Source organism: Onychostruthus taczanowskii, unplaced genomic scaffold (genome assembly GCF_017590055.1).
Source record: "Onychostruthus taczanowskii isolate IOZ18803 unplaced genomic scaffold, ASM1759005v1 scaffold21, whole genome shotgun sequence".
NCBI lineage: Eukaryota > Metazoa > Chordata > Aves > Passeriformes > Passeridae > Onychostruthus > Onychostruthus taczanowskii.
The window spans coordinates 10,382,140-10,404,424 of NW_024499351.1; the positions used below are offsets into that span (position 1 = coordinate 10,382,140).

Below are 22,285 nucleotides of genomic sequence, written 5' to 3' on the forward strand. Positions count from 1 at the left end.
TATTATCATATAACTGCTGATACATTTGATAAACAAACATGGCTGTTTTTTTAAAAGCAGAAGAGTGATCATATCTTTTTATATGGGATTAGTGGCCCATGCTTATCATCATTATGTTAGTTGTAAATTTCCTATATTTGTTATTTTTAGTATTCAGATTTAATCTGAGAGCAAATCATGTTTTTGAAAAGAATTTTTCAAGAGAAGTCATGAACCACCTTTAGAGACAAATCAGTAATAAATGTTAATACATATTTGGAAATAGAAAGAGAAGTTCTGTTAAATGTGACACATATATTAATAGTATAATAAAATGAAATGGTACTAGGTACTTCAGTTTGCCCTCACTGTGTGGATAGATGACTGCTCTTTTGTACAAATTTCATTCAATCATGGAATCAGCAGCTATGGCTATTTTCTGGGGATGGGGTCGAACAAAGCATAATATAACGGTAACATCGGGGGAAAAGCCACTTATATTAAAACCATCTTTCTGTCCCTATAACCTAATTGCAGATGGTTTATCATCTCTGTTTTCTGTCCACACATCAGTTCATGTTTAGTTTGTGCAGTTTCATTTCATCTTAAGTTTTAATATATGTAACTGCTTTTGAATACATGTATCAGTTTACATCTATGTTGGATACATAATTTCTTTGTCGTGGGCAGCACACATAAAAACTCACATCTGTCATCATAAAAATAAAAGTGTGAATAAGGATTTCCATATTTTTATAGTAACAGATAATTGGGTTTTTTATGGCTTCTTCCCTATCCTTGTCATCTCTTTCTTGACTGCTTAGCAATTAATGCCATGATTGACCCTGATGGTACCCTGGATGCTCTGAGCAACTTGGGATTCGCCAGCCCCATCTTACCAGCTCAGCCGAAGCCGAAGTCCAGCCCTGTTTCCCAAGGCCCCCGCTCAGCAGCGCAGCCAAACTGCCAGCCCGAGGCCCGGGCTCGTCCTGCCACCGGCCCTGTGGCAGCTGAATTGGAAAATGCTGAATCCGAGGCAGATTTCAGCATACATTTCAATAGGTTTAACCCAGATGGGGAAGAAGAAGATGCCACCCTGCGTGAGTGACATCTCAGTGTTTGATACAAAAACCTTTCATGTGGAATGTTTAGAAATCAAGGAAAACTTGTAATGTTTGTTTTTATAATTAAAAAAAAAAAAGGCTTGGTCAAGCAGCAGTTGTTTTATTAAACCAGTTTTCTTTAATTGTGATGCTTTGATTGTCACACAAATCCTTTTCAAATCATAAAGATATGCATAGATACCAGTGTAGGAAAGCAGATTGTGGCAGGTTTGCCCTTTGTGGTTGTGTGCTTTGCAAAAGAATTATTATATCAGCAGTTTTCCCTTAATAGATTTATTTCTTTTTAAAAGCCATGTAAGCAGTCTAACATTTACTGAAAACCCCAAATCTCTTTGGCAAGCTGCTCTGATGAACAGACTTCCTCCTCTAAAGCTTGTACAGAACTGTTGAACAGTTATGTTTGATTCTGAATTAGATGATTTATATAGGAAACATTATCTTTGACTACAATGACACATTACTGCAAAAGTAAGGCAGATTTCACAAAGTATTCATTCTCGTGTACTGGAAAATCTCAAACAGTTCTGTGGTTTATGTAACCTTGTTGCTGCGTAAATTGTCTTGGGGTTTACAAATAAGTTCACATATTATGTTTGCACTAAGATTTGCTGGGAGTGGTAGGTGAACATATCGATATCGTTGAACAGCAAGCAGTGTTTTGGTGTACATAGAAAACTGATAATACTGTCCGTGTATTATCATTACAGTGTTTTAATCCACTTTCTGAAAAGACTATTTGGCACTTTTTGATCTTCTTCAAAAGTCTTTTTCATGTTAATGAAAGTAGAAATATTTCATATCTCATTTCTGTCCAAATCTTTGTTGAAACTAACTAGGAAATAAATTTGAACGTATAGCAATGTGGGACGTATTAAAGCATATTGAGGCAAATGGGCTCTCACTAATCCAAATGCAACGTAAACTTACAGAAGAAATTTTTGTTTGTTTGGAATGATCATGAGATGTAAAATTTTCTTTAGGGAACTTGGAAATAGAGTTGTCATGATTTGCTTGATCAATAGATGCACTCCCAAGCAAATGATTTTATTTGCTTCTGTATATTTTCCTGTAGTCTTGATAGTGAAGGTGTCCCTGTCTTACATATTTAAAAGGATTCTGGACAACGACTGCTAACATGGACATTTTGCTTATACCACTGAAAAGCAAGTCTATTTAAAGTTTCCTATATAAGCCTATTTTCCTTATCAGTTGTCCCAGTAACTTAACATTTGGAAATAATTAAAAAAATTAAAGTAAATTACTTTGTATTTCCAGAACACTGTAATTTGGAGGAATGTTTTTTCTGTTAAATGTAACTAATAGACTGGAATTTTCTTATGTTTGCATCAGTCTCTATATATTAAGGTTAAAGATACAGTTTTGCAGCTTTTATGAAATGGTCTTTAATATTTCAGCAATAATCCTATATGAGATTTGTTTTTAAAAAACCTACTTTCTGTACGCTTTTGAATTGTACAGGCTTTCAGAAATCAGTAAAAGTTGGACCAGTTAATAAAGATGCAAAAACTTTTTTTGTAGAGATGTAAAAACAAAACCACTAATCTGTTGTATAATGGATTTCATATTTTCTTTAAAAAAAAATTAAAAGCAAACAGTCTTCATGTATGACTCAATATGCTCTACTCCAGCTAACTGTGGGAGCCTGGATGACATTAGTTTACAGAGGCTACAGGAAAACTTTTTGAAGGTGCAGAAGGGCAAAAATAGATGGAAACTAGAGCTAAGTGTTGAAAACTGAGTGTACCAAACCATCACCATAATTCCTTCTTTTGTTTAATGCTTGGGAACATAATTTTTCTGCAGATTCAAGTGGAAAGTAGGAAATAGCTAGGAAGGATTAAAGGTGCAGGCTCTTCATACGAGATTCTGTTTGTGTTATTTCAGGCATTTTTACCTTTACGTTGTGTAATAAGCATTTTGCATTACTATGTTATTATTTTGTATGGACATGTTCTCTTTATTTATTTTTGTTACATTTATTATGTATGTTATTTTGTTATATGCATTTACAACTCCATTTTTAAATAAAGTGTTTCTGGAACTTTACAAATGTGTGAATATATAATTGAGAAGCTGGGAAGTTCACACAATCTTTCTGCAGACTAACTCGCCTTTACTGAAGAAAGAAATTACATTTTTTTCATAAATATCTTCTCTCCAGAAAAAGTTCTGTTATTGCCACCACTGCATCATTTATTCTGTGCTTGACAGTATTGGCTCGCTTTCCCATACTCAGGTTCTTTTCCACACTTCAATTGATTTTGTGTGCAAAGCTAGAGGCAAAAATAATCCAATATGCCAGTCACCAAACAGTGGCTCTGTTTCCCTTTGTAGAATGAAAGTGAGTTTTAATGCACCTGCCAGCTGCAACAGTAGATGGTTATCAGACTGTTTTCCCTCTGCTTCACATATTGGAAAACTTTACTGAATATGCTGATTTGGCTCCACACTGGTGCCTTTTTTTCTTCTGTCCCAGGTTTGACTTTATGCCTGCTTTTTCTGCAAGACACAAATGGCCTTTTCATAGCTGGCTTCATGCAGGAACAAAACTTTGAATTTAGTTAAAGCTCCAAGAATTTCTTCCCAGGTTAAGCATTTCGGTGTTGCTGAGCTTTGCTGTGACTCAGCGTCAGCTGCTCTGGTCTTGCTTCTGTGTATGTATTTTTGCTTTATATCCCAGCCTGCTGGCATTAAGACAGCACTAGTGGCACACAGTGACATTCACTAACCCTCAGCTCTGCAGGGGCAGGAGATTTCTCCTGCTCTTCAGAGATGCCAGTTTGGTACTGTCAAAATTGTGAGAAAGTTACAAGGGCTTTCCACTTTGACAGGACTTCTTCATATCCCCCAGCTTCATTATCTGCTATCATTTCCTCACTTGTAACCAACATCCCTCTGTCTTTCAGAGGGTAGAGGAATGCACTTCTGGGCTGTATTCTCATGTGCAGACTCCCTGATGTTTAAGCAGAAATGTAACTCTTCCCATGCAGATTTTTATAGGACCAGTGTACTTGGGGCCAAGTACATAACAGGGCTGTTATTCAGCAGTATTTAGGAAATCCAGCCAGATGGCTCAGTCATGTGCTCCCTTCAGACACCAGCAAGTGGTGCTGACACACCAGGACACAGGGAAAGCAGAATTCAAGCCTTTTCTGGTCAGCACTGGCGGCTCCTCCCCTGGCTGCATGCACTGCTCGAATTCTACACCCAACAGCTTCTTGTAATGACGCTGACATCTAGCTGTAGCATACAGAAATAAACCTAAGGGCATCATTTGTGTGCCTGACCTGGTAACAGCAAGGTGGTATTTCACTGCAGCATATACATTATTCCGAAGCAACTGGTACTGCAATCTTAGAAGAGAACCCTGCCTCTTACCAAAAACTGTCTTCCAGTCAATGCCTGTTGGAAGGCCTTTGAATTTTGAACTGGGAAGATTTTAAGCATAGGAAAGATCTACAATTATTGCTTTGGCATGCAGCCATGGAAAGCAAGGGTGTTCCTTCATGCAGGAATGCATGAAGCTGTCATGACATGGTAAAAGGAGGCCACTTGCTGCCTGCCAAGGAGATTTTGTATCACCAAGTCTTTTGTATCTGAAGAGAATTACAAGGGTCACTCACCATACAAGTTGCTTAGCTTCGTCTTGGTGAATAATCAGAGTTTTTCAAGTGTAAGAACGTCGCCTCTGACTTCAAATAGAGCTAGATCTGTAAATGCTGAGAGGGTTACAATCCTGGTAGTTCAACCATGATTGCCAAGTATTAAATACATCCAACAATGTCTGTCTTGGCAATATTGTCTAAGGACAGCTGCCTAGTGCTGAAGAGCATTTCCAGCTGCACTAGCTCAGTAATCTTTTAACAACTTTTGTTTTCAACTTGGTAAGCCTTAGCCTTAGCCAGTGCTGTTCCTGCCAGTGACAGCCAACAGAGCACTGGTTGGGGAACAAGGCATTTCCTTTCAGATTCTTTTCTCACTAGTCACATATTAGGGGAGGAGAAATGCATTTAGCAAACAAGTGGGATAATGCATCCCTGGAAGTACTTTAAAGCAGGATAAGAGAACTGGAGGCCTACTGTCAAAGATCTTTGTGGTCTCTCTCCAATGAGACCACATTTAACAGTGAAAACTAAACTCCGTGCTCACCTTGTCTTGCTGACAGTTTCATGAGCAGTTATTATTTTTTGAAACAGTTGTTACCTCTTATCTGGGGAGAGCTCTTAAAATTAGAGGGTGTTAGAAAATGCACTCCCTGGGGAGTCTGTATTAAAACATGTGTTTGTAGTAATTTAATACCCTTATGGCAATATAGGGCAACATTTTCAAGTAATACTTGCCAAAATTATTCAAACACTGAGGCCTTAGGGGGTAGAGTGAGGGGATATAGAGATTTGTTTGTTTCAAGAGTAGTCCCTACATTTCCACTTACCAGTAAACATATGTTTGCTAAGTTTGCTGCTCTTGTCTATCAATTCCTTAGGATTAGCATTTTTACACCTATTTCAAAAGATTAATAGATGTGTTGATGAGGCTTTCTGGTATTATAGAATAGCTAAAAGTATCAGAAATCTAAAGATTTATATATATTTTTATAAATATTTTAAATTAAAAAATGACAGCTTAGAAGCAGTAGTAATTATCTTAGAACCAAACTGTGATCTTAAGAGAAAATTTTATTATTAAAATTAATTAATTAATATTTTAAACAAAAATGGGCAACATGGGATTTCTAAGTTCTGTAAGGAGACGTGGACCTGTATGAAGCCAAGCACAATGAACAAGGATTATGTACAAACTTAAAAAGTTACCAGGTGACTTCACATTTCATTTTCAGCATCACTTCTGGGGTAATGTGATTTATAAGTTGAGAAAAATTCATTGAGGAAAGAAACCAGATGTGGATGTGAGTTGTGGTTTGGGTTATCCATGACTGATTTTGTTGAGAGATGAGGGAAATGACAGGATAATTCAGGAGGTTTTAAAAGTATTTAGAAATTAAATACCTTAATAAAGTTGTTGAAGAAAATGTCATTAATGGTATTTCCCAATATAGGAACTGATTCATAAGTGATCAGGCAGGATATGATATTCTCAGCAGACATTACTGGATTAGGAGATTCAATGCAGAAAGTTAAGCAAACTTTTAGAATGAGCTTTTGAAAGAAGTCAAATGACAGAGATGAACAGAAGTGAAGGGGAGTGGGGCAGGAACACACTGTCCCCAGCCATGGCAGTAGGTGTGACAGAACCATGCGTTGGTTCAAGGCAGCTTTAGCACAAAGATGCAGGATGTTTATAAGAGTTTGCCTACAAGAATGGTACTTCCAGAGCTGGTAAGAAACTGGGCAGGAAAACATCTTTCCTACTCCAATATGTGCTTCAGGTGCAAGAGAGACTACAGCCGCCCTGCTCCTTGGCAGGGAATGGCAGCTGGAAGTACGTGGGAGTTACTGCTTACATCAATAATCATGTAATTTTTCACTCTGCAGAATAGCTGGAGATTATTTCTCAAATAAACTGACTGAACCAATAGACAGCGCTTTCCATACAATGGAATAAAACCCTCCAAGCAAATTCATGTCCTCTAGTTTTATGTTTTCCTGAAATCATTTTTGGACTTCACAGACAAAATTTCAGTAACTGACTAAAGATGCAGGTGTATAATATTGTAATCTCATTATCTGCACACTCGGGTACTCTAGTGCTAACAAAAATTTTGCTGCACACTCGTGTTCATTCTTTTGTTTTCATACGTGGAAGGAATATACACAAACCAGGCTCCTCATGTGATTGCTGCTGTCAGTATGATGGGCAGCTGAGCAGATGGTTGTTTAGAGAAATCCATTTTTTAAAATGCAACTTATGCAGTATTCTGAACACCTAATAAGTTGCTTTCTTCCCCATATAAATCTGAGGTAAAAATGTTGCTTTACTAATTTCTTGAGTTGATTTCCTAAGTGTACAAGCTCCTCAAATTTAGATCTTCAACACCTTTGCAGGTTTAAAAATGCTGTGTTATATTGAAAATCACATCTGAGGCTTCACTGAAGTTATTACTCCAGGGGCAGCAGAAGTTCAAATACAAAATTGAAAACACAGCTTAGTGGCTTATCTCAGCCCTAGCATGAGCCCCAGGCACACAGACCTTTGGAGCCACAATTCAAGCTGCATGAGCAGGGTTTGCTGTTTGGTGCAAGCAACATTTGTTGCTTGCGGTTTTGAGAATGTGTTTTTAGCCTTCCAAACTGTTTGAGTATCTGTATTCCTAATTTTGGCCAATTTAAATATTTTACCACAGAATCATAGAATAACAGAATGGCTTGCATTGGGAGGGACCTTAAAGATCTGATTTCAATGGGCAGGGGATCTGCTACCAGACCAGATTGCTCAAAGCCCCATCCAACCTGACCTTGAACCCTCGCAGGGATGGGGCATTTACAGTTTCTCTGTGCAACTTGTTACAGTACATCCCCACCATCACAGTAAAGATGTTTTCCTGTTTAATCTTAAACTACTTCCTTCAGGTTGAAGCCACTTCCCCTTGTCCTATCACTATAGGTCCTTGTAAAATGTCTCTCTCCATCTTTCTTGCAGTCTCACTTTAGGTACTGAAAGGCTGCAATTAGGTTACCCTGAAACCTACTCTCCTCCAGGGTGAACAATCCCAATTCTCTTAGCCTTTTCTTGTAGGAGAGAAAAAAGCATTTTCAGAGTTAAAAGTGACATGAATAAAGACTTCCATCATTTCCCTTTTAATGGTGAAGTGATTTGCTTTGGAAAATACATGGATTATGTCACTGGAAGAAAACGGTCAATTAAATTATGCACTTGTCCCTTAATGCTCCGGCAGTAAATTGCAAGTTAAGCAGAGCTGGTCTCCATGAAGTCAATGGAAAAGTTTATGCAGCCACAGTTTTGTACTTGCTTAGTTGAGTGCAAACCCAGATCACTACATTTTGGTTTTCATTTGTATGCAGTTATGTAAAATTCAGAAAAGCTGTCCCCAGCACAAGTATTTTTAAATGAGTTGGTTATAAGCCTTAGCCTGACATTGTAAAAGCAATGATTTTAAAATTTGTAGGGAAAAATTAATCCTGACTGACATAAATGATTTCTTTTAATTGATATTTAAATTTCTACAGATAAGGAAACACACTGGAACTTTTCTTACTGCTTAAAATGCAATGAGTGAAAAAATGGCAGGCATAGGATAGTAGGAAAAAAAAAATCACAGAATAATAGGTATGATTAAAAAGCATCTCTGAATGGAATTTCTAATTAAGGATTTTCTCCAGGGAGACACAGTGAAAAGCTTGATGCTAAATTAGTTTTGGAGAATCACTGCAGATCTGTGAACTGGTCTTAGCACTTTCTGGAACCTCCCAGTCAGCCGTGCTGAGGACAAACACAGATAATTTTGCAAACATCAATATTGCTTGCAGGCTTTCACTGCAATGTTGAAGCCAAAGAAACAGTAACAAGATTTTACCTTCCAGTGGTACTTTTCTTCTGAAATCTTTCAAGCCCTGCACAAACATTAATTCTGTTATGAAATTTATATGAGGAAATACTTCATCCTGGCCTTATAGACGGGAAAAGGGACTCAGAAAAATCTTGTTTCCTCCCTACAAAGTGCTGAGACAAGGCTTTGCCATCACCGAAATCTCGGTAAGTGGCAACGCACAGCCTGGTGGTGCTAACAATATGCCACTTGATCTGACAATGCCCATACTTAATATCAAAGTTATCCCCAACTTTTGAGTCACTGTGACAGAGACAGAGACCTCTGTCTTTCCAGTCAGGTCAGTTTTGCACACTTCCCTTTCCCCAGTGCACCTTGCTGGCATCTTTGGAGCTGCTGAGATGTGGGTACCTATCCCAGCAAGCGGCATTAGCTGTTCTTGGCAGACTCCCCAGCAGCTAGTAGCAGCAGGAGGCTAATTTGGCATGTTGGGATAGTCTCTTCTTTGCGTTAACCATGGAGCTGTCATACACGTAACCCTCAGTACTGTGCATATCTCAGAATTTCCATGTCTCCTGAAAATTACTTTTTTCACATTAATCCCTGTTTCTTTACAACACTGGATGCAATGATGTGTATCAGTTTTATTTGAATTAATATAGTCTGCCTGTGCTTGAAGTGTTCTAATTCTCCATGCAAATTGACTTGGTTTATGTGCATATATTTAAAAATATCTAATTATTTTAATTCTCAAAATTTAATGGACTAACAGAGATCGTATCAGCTTCTGCAGAGCTACTTTTGCAGCACTGCAGAAGCACTGATGTAGCCATTCATTTTTGTTTTCTAATGTATGGGTTCCATTTCTAAATGTTTGCAGAAGGCAAGTGTGAAAGACATCTACTCAAGTGGTTTTTGTTCAATTGTCCAAAAAGTATCAGCAGTATTTGAGAGGTAGTCACAAAGCAGTTTCCCTGAAGGACACAGCTGCAGATCGCAGGTGTTTCTAGAGTCTTCTATAGAAACACTGTGGTCTAGAGGCTCAGTTACTGAGTGTACATGTTTTCTTCATATATGTTAAATGGCCTATCTACATATCAGAAAAAAGGAAAAATATGGTGATGTGCCTTGTTGAACACATGGATACATCTGGAAGGAAAAAAAAAAAAATCTAAAGCCTCTAAAGTTTTCTAGTTAAGCTGCCATTTTACCAAGCATTTAAGTGTTAGTTCTTGAGAAAGGCCACATGGCCCATTAGATCTGCCTTTCTTTGAAAAGTTTTCTAATTTCTTTGTCACAGCTGTCACTAAACTATACAAAGTTAGTGTTTAAAGGATTGCAAGCTTGCATTTTCTCAGGGATCCGGAAAGACAGAGCTAAGTGGATAATCCCACATTCTGTACAAGTTTTTTGGCAAAGGAGAAACTAGAGGTGGGAGAGAGTGGTTATTTCAAGACAGTCAAGTTCTCCCTGGCCGATTCTCACTGGCATCCTGTGAGATAATTTCACCATGGGATATACTAGATTTATCTTACTGATTTTCTCTCTGATAGAAACCAGTGCACTGGCCTGACAGATGGATAATAAAGACAAAGCAGTGCTGATGTTTGTATCAGCAGATCTTCTAAGGAAAGCTGATACTCCTGCTGAATCAAGCTGCAACAAATAATGCCCTGGACTCAAAAGGTTGTCAATGTTCATTTCCATCAAGACCAGATATTCCTCAAATACATAAAATGAAGAAGAATAAAAGTCCCATACAACTTTTTTTAAAAAGAGTTTAGGTTTCACTGAAAGAATGGAGGAAAGTAAAACTTTGATTGGACCAACCTCTATCAAAATTTCAGGCAAATCTGCGCATCCAGCAACCACTTTCCCAGTCTGGGTTTCAACAACTAATCGGTCATACTGCAAAGAAATTCAAGGTGTCAGAGATTTCTCAGAAATTTATTGTCTGGATGGAAAATCAGGCTGTCCAGAGGAGAGCCTCTACTTACCCAGGAGGACTTGGGTAAGAGGCCATGTTAAGATCTGAGTAATAAAATTTTAGAGAGATGCCTTTGCTGGAATTAATGTGTAAACAACACCGTGTGCCAAAGTCAGTAGTATGAATTTTATTTTGTGGAAAATATCCCCACTCCATGGCTCCCAGTGGTGTCCCATTGATCCTCTTCTTCTGGTCTTCTTAGTGGTGAGGGTCCCACAAAGTATAGAGTTCAGTGGGTTAACCTACACTCAGGCCAGGTGGGAATGAATGCCCAGATACCTTCCCTGGGGGAGAGAATGTGGTGCAAGTTTGACAGAGTCTCTTGTAACAGACTCTGGATCAGTTCCATCACTTGGGTCACGTGCAGCGCTCTGGGGCAAGGCCTCAGCAATGAGCCTGGGAATGCTTCAGGCGTCTTTGATGGATTAGGACACCCCTCAGCTGCCTCTCACGTGAGTGTGGCCTTCCCGGGTTGGGAACAGGTTTACAACTGAGCCACTTTGTGTGAGGGAGGGTGGGTGTTATCTCCCTGTGTGCAGGGGCTACCCACACACCAACACTGTCCTCCTGCCCCGTGGTTGTGGGGCAGTGTGTGCAAAGCTGCCCTCAGCAGATGGGTCTGTGGGCTTTGGCCTCCCCCATCCCAAACCCAGCCAGGGATGAATTTCAGAACAGCTGCTGGGTTTGGCTTTCTCGTGGATACTTCCTTTTCCCTCAGCCTTGTTTACTTCTCCCTAGACCTGAGATAATTGCAAGATAGTGTGATCTTTTTCTGATCTCAAGTACCCTTAGGGGGCTTAACTCACAGCCCGAAGTTCCCCTCAGGAGGCCTGTTCAGGGAGGAGCGGCCTTCGGTGGTCACAGTTTTTATAAACAGTTCTGCCATAATGGGCCAAAAGTCCTTCATAGCAATGTTCAAGCCTTTAACCATAACATTTCCATCTCTCAGGGGACACTGTCCTGGTTTTGGTTGGACTTTGCTAACTCATTAATTTCCTAACTTGGGAACAGCGAGGCCGGCAGGAGCCGGCGCTGCCGCTCATCAGGGTATGGCAGCGAGGGCAGCCAGAGCTGCTGGGGCTGTGTCACTGGGGGCACTGGGACAGCCTTCCAGCTCTCCCAGGAGACACAAAGGGAGAGGGAAATGTCAGTGAGGGCTCTGGAAAGCAAGACTTCCTCTATTTCTAATACATAAGGTAAAAAGAGTCTGCTGATCATGTTCATTACATTTTAAACACCTTTGAAGGCTTGAGTAAATGCTTACCCTGCTTCTTAGGATAAGTGAAACATAGATGGGATTGCTTGAAGCAACAAAAGAAAATGCCTCAGGGGCTTTATGAAATCCCTCAAAGTACTTCAAAAACGTGTGAGAGGAAAGGGCCATTGCTACACTGAGATGCCAGAACCAGTCGGGTGTGCTGGAGCTCGAACGTTTAAGTGAATAGATCCACAAAATCAGGAAGAGCAGGGGAAGGGCTCAAACACAATTCTTTGCCCTGATGTACATACAAAACTGAGAAATGGAGAAGCCAAATGCAATTGCTTGGGATCAAAAAGAAAAGAGAACTGGGAAGTTGAGATTTGATTTTTAACGCAATGCCATCCCCTCAGCCCCCCTCACAGACACACATTTACTGTTAAATGAAAGCCAGACTCTGAACTTTGGGCAGCAAAGCTTATTAACTGAGCTGGTACTGTGCTAACAACCAGTCAGAATGTAATTATGGGAAGTAATTAGAGAAAAATTAATGGAAAGGTACCTTGAATATTCCCTTCCTGAAGATTGCCTTTTCTATGCAGTCCAGGCAAAAATAAATTTATTCCCCAAATTTAAAATCCTTCTGCATTTCAAAGTTTCTCAAATTTTTTTGAATTTGTTTTTTTAAGTGAAATTTTTATGTCAGAACGATAACTTGAATCATTCTGGATAAACTTAAACATTTACTAGATTGTCATTTCTGTATCTGAATCTTTGACTTTGTGAGAACCTGGATAACTGGAATATTTTTATCCTTTCCATGTCAGCGCGTGACTTACACATGTATAACAAAGAGAATAACTTTGGCCGTTGCTTATTTTTTATGAGTACCTTTTATTTTGGCCTGCTGACAGATATTCAGAAGAAAATTGTGTGAAGTATGAATGAACAGTTTCCAACTTTTGCCACACGGAAAGACTTCTGTACAAGCTATTACAAATGCAGATTGAAAATTGCCTGCTCACTTAGTGACGTGACAATCATGCCATAGCACTTTTAGGGACTAAAGCTCCTATTGTAGCTCCCTGGACTGTCCTCCTCATTCTCCAGCTGAGTTTATGAAGATAACAACAGGTGTGAAGAGATTTGAAGAGCCACCACCACTGCAGTGTTACACTAAAAGCCAGTGGGACCACCTCAACAGTGACATGTTTCTGGAACTGCTTGCATGATTGATAGTTTCTCATCACCTTCTTGTGTTTTTGGCTGCCCTTGGCCTGGCCAGCAAGATTAAACACAGAGGAAATAAGGAGAATCTTCTATTATTTCCACCAGAAAATGGGATTATAAAAAGATTCTGTGCTTTGCAGAGAATTCAAGTCAAAATAAAGCTGAGAATCTGGCTATCAAATCCCTAATATTAACATTACAACTGAGCAAAGAAAAAGTTTTACACTGCCTACATAAAAGTAGATTAGATTGATTGGTCTCTATCCCTCACAGGATTATTCAAAAAATTGTGGGTCATGCCTGGTTAACTGTGTCATTCCAGCTCTGAATATCACAGTTCTGAAAGGATTTTCAGCATATTGAGACCTGTCCTTTATGGTCCTTTCAGTGCTCTTGCAGTCTCATCACAGCTTCTATCCCGCTAGGGAGAACCATGTGCTTATCAGAGAATTACAAAAGTTCCAAAACCCCTGCCACGAGCAGAGACATGTCTGCCCACGCTCTGCACTCTGCTGCTTTAGTTCCAAACACTAAATACTTTTGCAAAGAGGTGAGCACACACTGAGTACGCAACATCACCCCTAAAGGCAGTAGAGGAGGACAGCAATGTGCTGGGTGAGTGGAGTACAGCACCAGGAGCTAGTTCAGGTGTGGACACAATTTCTCTGTAGAGGAGACACTTTCAAGAGGCTGATGGGAAGGAATATCAAGCAGCTGCTCTCTTATGCCAAAGCACAACAGATGAAGGGTGAGTGCACAGTGAAGTGCTGCATTGCAAGGTATGCCAGAAAATTTTCTTATCTTTAGTACAATGAACTTAAAAGAGTTTGGCTAGATATTTGGCTAGATTTTTTTTTAATAGTGGAATCTGTATCTTTCTCAGACTACTATATTTTTACCTAGGTCTACCATAATTAGTAAATTCTTGTGTTTTATAATGGGAGGAACTCACGACTAAAAGCAAAATCTGTCTTAAAAGGTACATGAGAACTTTTCTTGGCTGTTTTTCTTTATGTTGTTTTAAACCGTATCTTAGACTAACACAGATTAGTATTTTATTTTTGTTTTGCTATCAAACAGCTTTCTGAAGAACAAAGCAGGATCATGTATTTCCATCTGCGTTTTCTAATAGCATAGTCCAAGATAAATCAATTCTTATCCACAGACTAGAGGTGGATTTAACTTAATTCTGCGGTCCTCAAATCCTGGATGTGTCTGACAACTCCATGGTGATCCCTGAGTTTTTCTGGGGAGTCAGAAAAATAGCTCTCTTGTTAAGAATAAGCATCTTGGAATTGTTTAACAAGTAAAGAATTCTTGTATCCTGTACAATGAATCCTCTAAGTTCACTGCCTCTCAAATTTCAGTCAAATGATGACATCTCAGAGTGTACTTGCCAAGCTGGCCTCTACATTTAAAGTAAAAATGAATGAATTGAATTATTTTTTTGCTCCTACACTAAATACACAAATGACAGAGACATCTTAAGTGGTTGAACAACCCACTGGTCTTGATTCCGTTCACACAGAAACAGAACAGAAGCTACAAAGTGTGAGACATGCCACATTCTCCTGGAGAAGGTCAGGAAAGGCCATTTGAGTGTCATGTTCATTAGACACCCCCTTCTGTATCTTCTATCACTTGACATGACAAAGAAAGTCTAATTTTTTACTGTTCTCTTGCGAGTCTGAGAACAATGATGAGCATTCAGGGTTTTTCCTTTTGTCATCTGGTGTGTGAGCAATCCTTGTTATGGATTTGACCACCATGAGCCTCACTTATTTGACACATTTCATCTGTTTGTGGGTTGTCTCTGTGTGATACATTTGCCAGCAGCTCAGGCTCTGTGCTTTCTTGCAATTTAATATCCCTTTTTCTCCCTGCCTTTCTGGTTGTTGGCAGCTTCTCCAGTCAGTCACTTTTAAGAAATTCCACAACAAAACTCAGGCTAAGTACTTCTGCTGCTCAAACCATTTCCTCTCTCACAGCATCCATTACATTTGTAGTCAGAGAAACACCACCCCATGGAAAAACACACAAGAAGCAAAAGCTGTATTTCAGCTTGATATGTTTGTGCTTGTACTTATTCCCTAATTCTCTGTGTTTTCCAGGGGACCATCAATAAGAATTAATACATGTCAGCTGTGCTGAGCAGTGCAGTTTAATGCTTGTGTTGGGAAGCTAACTCTTTGCTGCAAAATAGCATTTGGTACATGTCATGGTTTCCAGATTTTTCATGCTCTCAGTAACATGTATAATTATTTACATCAAAAGGCAGATCAATAACCAGTAATTGAGCTTTCAAAAATTATAAGTTGTCGTATTTGACTGCCTCCAGGAGTTTGAGTTACCTGAGCAGTGATGAACAATAGCTATTGGACAAGGAATGACCAAGCAGAATTAATTTAAATAAGCTTAGATAGCTTTAATAAACTGCTATAGATAAGTGATTTGTGCTATGTAATCTCAGGAGTGAAACACAGCAAGAGATTGTGCATCAACTGCTTAAATAATGATGTTATTGATATTGCTACTGCCAGATGCTTACAAGGGCTGAGCAACAAACTCTTCTTAGTTTCAGTGCAGCTGTGGGCAGCCAGCTCCTGTAAACAACCAGCTAGTGAGAACTAAAGCAAGTCTGGCTCACTCAGGGAGGAATAGCTGTAGCAAAGGTCAGGTTTTGCCACGGGCAGGAGGACGGCTGGCCAGCACGAACCAGGTCACATAACAAAACTCCTGGTGCTGCAGGTTGCCATGCTTTTGTGCACTCCAGAGAGGTGGAGAAGGGGGGAATTTGAACTGGAAAGTCTTGACAGAAGTCTGCTGCAGGCAAGATACTTATTGTCCATGAAATGAGAAGGGAAAACATGTAAAACAACAACATCTGAAAAGAAAGCACCAACACGGAAAGAAGCACCAGCATTTACTATTGATTTTTTGTCTCTGCCTCCACCATTTTGAAGTGAAGGTCCTGGTTTTTCTTTCACCTTTCAACTCATATAGATGGTCCTAGGTATGTGGTGGCCAGTCAGCAGGACTATCTGGTCTAATGGTCTGAGAATGAGAGATACCATTTTATATGAGAAGAAGAGAATATTGGGTCAGTCTCCTAGTCTGGCTTTTTTTCACCTTTGAGGGAGCCCCTTGCCCTTGAGAAATGAAACCAAGACAGTTACGTCTTTCTCCTATTTGACACTTAATGTTATAAACTTGAGAGTAGTGGCCTTTGATTTCTGCTATTCACATTTACACTTCAGAACAGTGTGATACAATGAGGTTCCACACCTGGTTTTGAGTGCTGTGCTGTCATCCCCTACATCCCCTTTCTCATAGTGTCATCTATCTCATAACATTTTCCTGAACTTGGAGAAAAGAATGTGATTAAAGTGGTTTGTAAGGAAGCTGTGGGGTTTTTTCATTATAACTCTTCAGACATTTTCCATCTCACAACTGAAGGATTCGATCTGCCTTTGTAACATTTACATTTCCCTTGCACATTTGAGGAATGGCACAGAGTCTAAAGTGCCGGTTGGTCATTAGGGAGTAAAGCTTGAGGCCATGAGAAACAGTCCTTAGTATTTCAGCATTAGTCATGGCGTGCAGTTAACGATATCAAATTAAAGTTCAAACTACAGCATAGCTTTTCTCAAGTGACATTAAAACCTCCTCCTGATTTGTAGTGCAATATGCAATAGTTCCTGCTAAATTTCAGCTCTCCTGTCTCAACTGCACAACAAAATACAGCAGTTCAGACACAGGCAATTAATGCTGACGGAGACTGTAAATGGCTGACTTAAAAAATAACTGGTGTTTGGCTGCAAATGTTGTGCATGCAAGGTGAATTGACAAAACATTACTTTGTTTTGTATTTAACCCTACCTCCATATACACTGAATTTCTGCCAGTTTCTTCAGTCTGTGAAAATAAGGATTGATGTCTTAAGGAATGGGGAACCTCTCTCAAACCACTCTCATCTTTCATCCTGTTTCTTTTTTATCCTGTATATAGCTAATTGCTTTATCTTTATGATTTTTTTCAGTAATAGGAGGGATTCATAGTGAAACTCTTGCAACAGCTAGGTAATATTTTGCAAGAATCTTCTTGTAAGCAATTCCCTGCACCTTTGCCAGTGAGCTTTGATGATAATTTGGAATGTAAGATAGGATTGCAAACCATATATACATATGTATTTTTGGTACTAAGGAAGGAGCTAAGACTTCTGTTAGCTGTGAAAAGAAATTGAACATATCAAACTCACTTCACACATGACTGACATCTGGAGAATAAATGCATTTACCACATTTCTGCTGAGCACACTTTGGTGATTTAAAGCTTTAGATTTTTATTCTGTAGACATTTGAATTATGGCATATGTGGGTAAGAGAAAATGTGTGAAATCATGTCTAAAATCATCATTTCAGCTATGATATGAAATCACCATTTTAGTTGTTTCAGATCCAAAGAACTTGGAATTTTGCAATTTCCTTACTTCTTTTTTTTTGTTTTCCCTTTAACTCCTGTGCATCTCTGGAGACTATGCTGTGGCTCAAAGCTGAAGTGCAAAGTGATTAGGAAGATTTGTATTATATTGATTTACCTTCCAGTACTTAAACCAAGGGTTCACACTGCTGCATTTAGCTGTTTACCCTTCACTGACACTCACTCCATTACCAGGCATACAGGTAATGAGAACTGATGAAAATCAAATCAATTAGTCTAGAATGAGTGCCTGCACTATGCTCTCTCAAGCCAAAATGTTACCTGTGTCAGCCCACATCCACACTGAGGTTTTTCTAAACATTTGTAAGGTTATCCTGGCTATTTGCCATAGATGGACTCTGACAATGGCTGTGGTATTCCTGGCACAGATACTTTGCTTCTTATGCTTCTCCATCATTCCCAGCCCAGCAAGAGGGGAAGCCTTAGAAAAGAAGTACAGATGCTCAGGTTTTCTGTTCCTATGCCACCTATTACTACTGTTCAGTAGCTATTTCTTCTAGAAAGTTCTCTGCCTCAATTCCAAATACGTTACTCTTCTGCTCACTCTCCACATGTCACCAGGTAGCAAACCATGATGCTATTGTCTTGGGAAAGTACACAGATAGACAAGATCCATTAATACATATACATTGATGGAAGGATTTCTATACTTATCTTGCAACATAAACATGTCCAGAATTTAAACACTCATTGTAGCTAAAATGAGGGAGCCAGCCCTCATTTTATCTACAATGTCCCCTCTGTCCCTGTCCCCTCCACTGAGTGCAACTCTTCAGTACAGGCTATTTTTCCTCACCAAAGTGCTCAAAAAAATCCAGCGCACCAATCTGCCAGAGCACTAGCTCTGCTGCTGAGTGAACATCTGGGAGGTGCTGAAATCTCACTTTGTTGAAGAAAATAGAAAAGAAAACATAAACTAGGAAAGACTGTGGAGGTTTAATGCCCTCACGCTGATGTTTCTTCTCTTCTCCCCATCTCTCCTTTTTGCTCCTTCTTTCTTTAACAAAAGCTACACCTGTCAGCTTGCCAATCAGTCAGTGTGTGACACAAGCCATCCAGCTGTGTGGCAGATGGCTGAACTGTGCTTTGTCCTATATACATCCATGCAGAATTATTTATAAATACCAAACCTGATACAATGACAGCCTGGTTTTGTAATTGGCAGCTGGATAGTTCTGCGCTTTTTAAAACTGCAAAATTGCTTTGCTTGACTCAAATAGACATCAAAATTCTTAAAAATGGGTCTTGGATTTAAAAGACATTGAAGCTGCTGTTCATGTAGCAACATGCACTAAAACTCCAGTGTTGTCTTCTTCAGGGATTCTCAAATCCTGTGTGATTTAGTGGATCTAGGGTCCTCCATGCATGATGTTTCTTCATCCTTACTAATGCACTTGCCCTGACTCACTCTAGCCACTATTATTATCTTTTACTGCTACTAGGAAGCTACCCCAAGTCCATCAGAAATGCAAATAAATTCAAATGTTTTCATTTGACTTCAGCTGAACTCACTGGGGTGTCTGCTCATCCTTCTGTACAGCAGAGGTAGTTTCATAGGTTTGGGTAAGAGAAATCATGGGAGAGGACCTGAGTGGGTTCCAACTAACCCTCTGTAGCCTGATCCAGGATGCCTTTGGTGTCTTGGGACACTTCTTGGAGTGCATTACTTCAGCTTGTGGGGCATTGTAAACTTAAGGACTACAAATCAAGCCACAGCTTTATGGGAATGCAAATGTTACAATTATAGTAACATAATGTTCCTACCTGAACCTATGCTATTGAAAAAGGTGTTTCCCAAAGGGAAACAGAAATAATTGATGCAAATCTGACCTTCTCTATTGTCTATCTGCATAAAGATGCATGGCAGGTTGTAAAGCTTTTCACTGTTATATCTGCTTTTTGCTGCAGTGATGTCTGAAATTACTCTGCAGCTATCCATTTTCACAGATCGAATTCCTTTCCAGGAGACATACCAACTATGATGAGGTATTTCCACCTGCATGTTGCTCACGTCAGGGTTAATAAACTTGCTGTTATACTCAGTCCCATCCTATTACACCTTGAGATGAGGTGAAGTAGATGAGAGGAGGGGGTTGGTCCATCATTGTGTCTGAGTGCCAGCAAAAGACCTGGCTGGGACCATGAACTCTGGCTGGCTGTCCTAGACTGTCCCAGAGCAGGAAGAGAGGATTTCATGCTGACCTGGACTTTGACAGCCCTACAAGAAATCATGGTATGCCACATCTTTGTTAAAGAGTGTGCTACCACGACTGTTTCTGCCTGTTTGTCTGCCGTGGCTCCAGAGTAAGTGAATTTCTGTGTGTCTGTCTGTAAAGCTCTGCATTCTTTGACTGAAATATGTAGTCTGAAGTATTCAGAGTAGAGACTGAGTCAATACAGTGCTCCAAGTCCTGCTTGGAAGAGAAAACTGGGCCCCTATAGACTTTAAATATCTTTCTGTGTCTTCATTGCTAAATATCCTCCACCTAGAAACTTCAGCTCAGAAGATGAAACAGTATTTCTTCTTTTATGGATGTTATACTCAAGAAAGCTTATGAGAGAGCAGTTTTGCTTCTGAGCTACTGCTTTTTTAACTGCAGGCTTGGAACTGGTATCACTTGTCACCCCAAACAGCGCTCTGCTCCTTGGGTTTTTTTAAGTTTGATGGTATCAATTGAGAAATGATAGCAAAAGACAGCAGACAAACCCAGCTTCTCTGGCCCATGATGTTTTTCTTAGATATGCATCAATTAATCAGGTTCATTTTTAAAGGCTACAGTTTATTTTTGTTTTAGAATTACTTGTGGATTTGCAAATTCTCTTGCTGGTTGTACTGGACACATGACTAAAAGGATAATGATCTTTAAAAGATGTGTTTTTTGTGTATTCAAAAATTGGATTGTTGCAAAAAGTGGTGTATTAAATAGAACTGATAGTATGTTGCCCTCTGTAACAAAAAAAAACCCCAAAAACAAAATACCAAAAAAAACCCCAAATAACAAAACCAAAATGCTATGTAGATCTATAGTGAAATTTTCAAAAATGACAAAGCTAAGCTCATCCTGTAAAGTCAAGTCTTTAGATGCCAAAGTTAGAGGTAAACAAAGTCACTGGTCACTTCAAAGTGACAGTAGAAACAATTTGCCTTTGTGGCAGTAGAAACGATTACAATGGGCACTTCTTTACATATCTTTGCTCTAGATCCTGATTTTGATATTAACTGAGATTTTGCCTAAACTGTCTAAAGAATTTATTCTTTAGGCAAAACAGTTTCTAGAATGACAACTTCATTTCTGTGATAGTGGACATTTCTATTACCAGCGCAGACTGGTAATTGTTTTTCTGTTGTTTCTCTAGTTAATTGTTTCTGTTTTGAGCTTCTCAGGTACTTTCCAGCTTGGATCAGATCTGATCGTGTTCTTCTTTAGTAGCAGCTGAGTGAACATCTTCAATTTCAAGAAGTTTGAATAGCGATTATCTTATGATTGAGAACAACTGATTTCTTTTCTTGACCTTTATCCACGCTTAAGTGACTTTTAGTCAGTTCCTCTGTTGATAGACTGTTCAGTGTGGTATCATCCCAGTTCTGATCTACATGAGCTGTCTTGTACTGATACCTACCTGGTACTGCTATGATCTGCCTCTCTCTCTTGCATTTACCACTAGAAACTTGCAGTCAAGAATTCATGTCAGTCATTCATCTGTATTTAGACATTAATTTGACAGGTGTCTATTTTTAAACACAAACACACACACATACCTTACATGGATGTATATACATCTATATGTTGACATATATTTAAGTTTAACATAAACAGAACCCATATATAACTATGTTGATCAATATTTTATTTAAAACAAAGGCCCATGCAAGTAATTAAAAAAAACCCAAAAAACGCTAAATTAAACTCATGGACTTCTGTCAGCTTCCTGGTATCTTTTCACTGGCCTTCAGATATGGTTGCAGTGCAGATGATGGTATTATTCTGCTGAATGATCACCTCTTGCTAATATTTAAATTAAGAGCATTTTTCAGAATAAAATGTTAATCTCTCCTTCATCTACTTTCCCTGCACCGATTTCCTGGCAATTGGACATTTTCAAATATAAATGAACACCATTATAAACTAATCAAGCTGTTCTGACTGCAGACAGGAAAACGAGAAGAGAAGGAAAGGACTTTAATATAAAATCATAAATTCAAAGAATCATAGAATGGCTAAGGCTGGAAGGGACCTTAAGGATCATCTTGTTCCAATGCTTCTGCCATGGGAAACCAGGGACAGCGTCCAATAAGCTTGGTTGCTCAAAGCCTCATCCAGCCTGGCCTTGAACCCTTCCAGGGATGGGACATGCATAACTTCTTTGGGCAACCTATTCCAGTGCTTCACCTCTCTCATACTGAAGAATTTTTTCCTAATACCTAATCTAAATTTACCCTCCTTCATCTTAAGAACATTCTCCTGTCACTGCGTGCCAGTGCAAAAATCTCTTTCCTGTTCTCTTTTTGGACCCCTTTAGGTACTGGAAGGCTGCCATAAGGTCTCCCTGGAGCCTTTTCTCTAGGCTGGAAAACACCAATTCTCTCAGCCTTTCCTCATATAAGAGGTGCTCCATCTCTCTAACTATTTTGCTGGTGCTCCTCTGGACTGCTCCATCTGTTCCATATCCTCCCTGTGCTGAAAACCCCAGGGATGGATGTAGCACTCCAGGTTGGATATCACCAGAGCAGAGTGGTAGAATCCTCTTCCTTGACCTGCTGGCCACACTGCTTTGGATGC

General features: G+C 39.3%; 1 protein-coding gene across 8 annotated transcripts in view; it reads left to right on the plus strand.

The window, feature by feature from the left end:
* The window catches only part of CEP170 (centrosomal protein 170), a 96,257-nt gene extending 93,089 nt beyond the window's left edge, over nucleotides 1-3,168 (plus strand). For all 8 annotated transcript variants that reach the window (XM_041404179.1, XM_041404174.1, XM_041404180.1 and 5 more), the window contains one exon: nucleotides 804-3,168. In XM_041404179.1, coding sequence (XP_041260113.1) covers nucleotides 804-1,087 — 284 coding nt within the window. In that variant the 3' untranslated portion in view covers nucleotides 1,088-3,168. The remainder of the gene's footprint in view (nucleotides 1-803) is intronic.
* The last annotated feature ends 19,117 nt before the right edge of the window (nucleotides 3,169-22,285 follow it).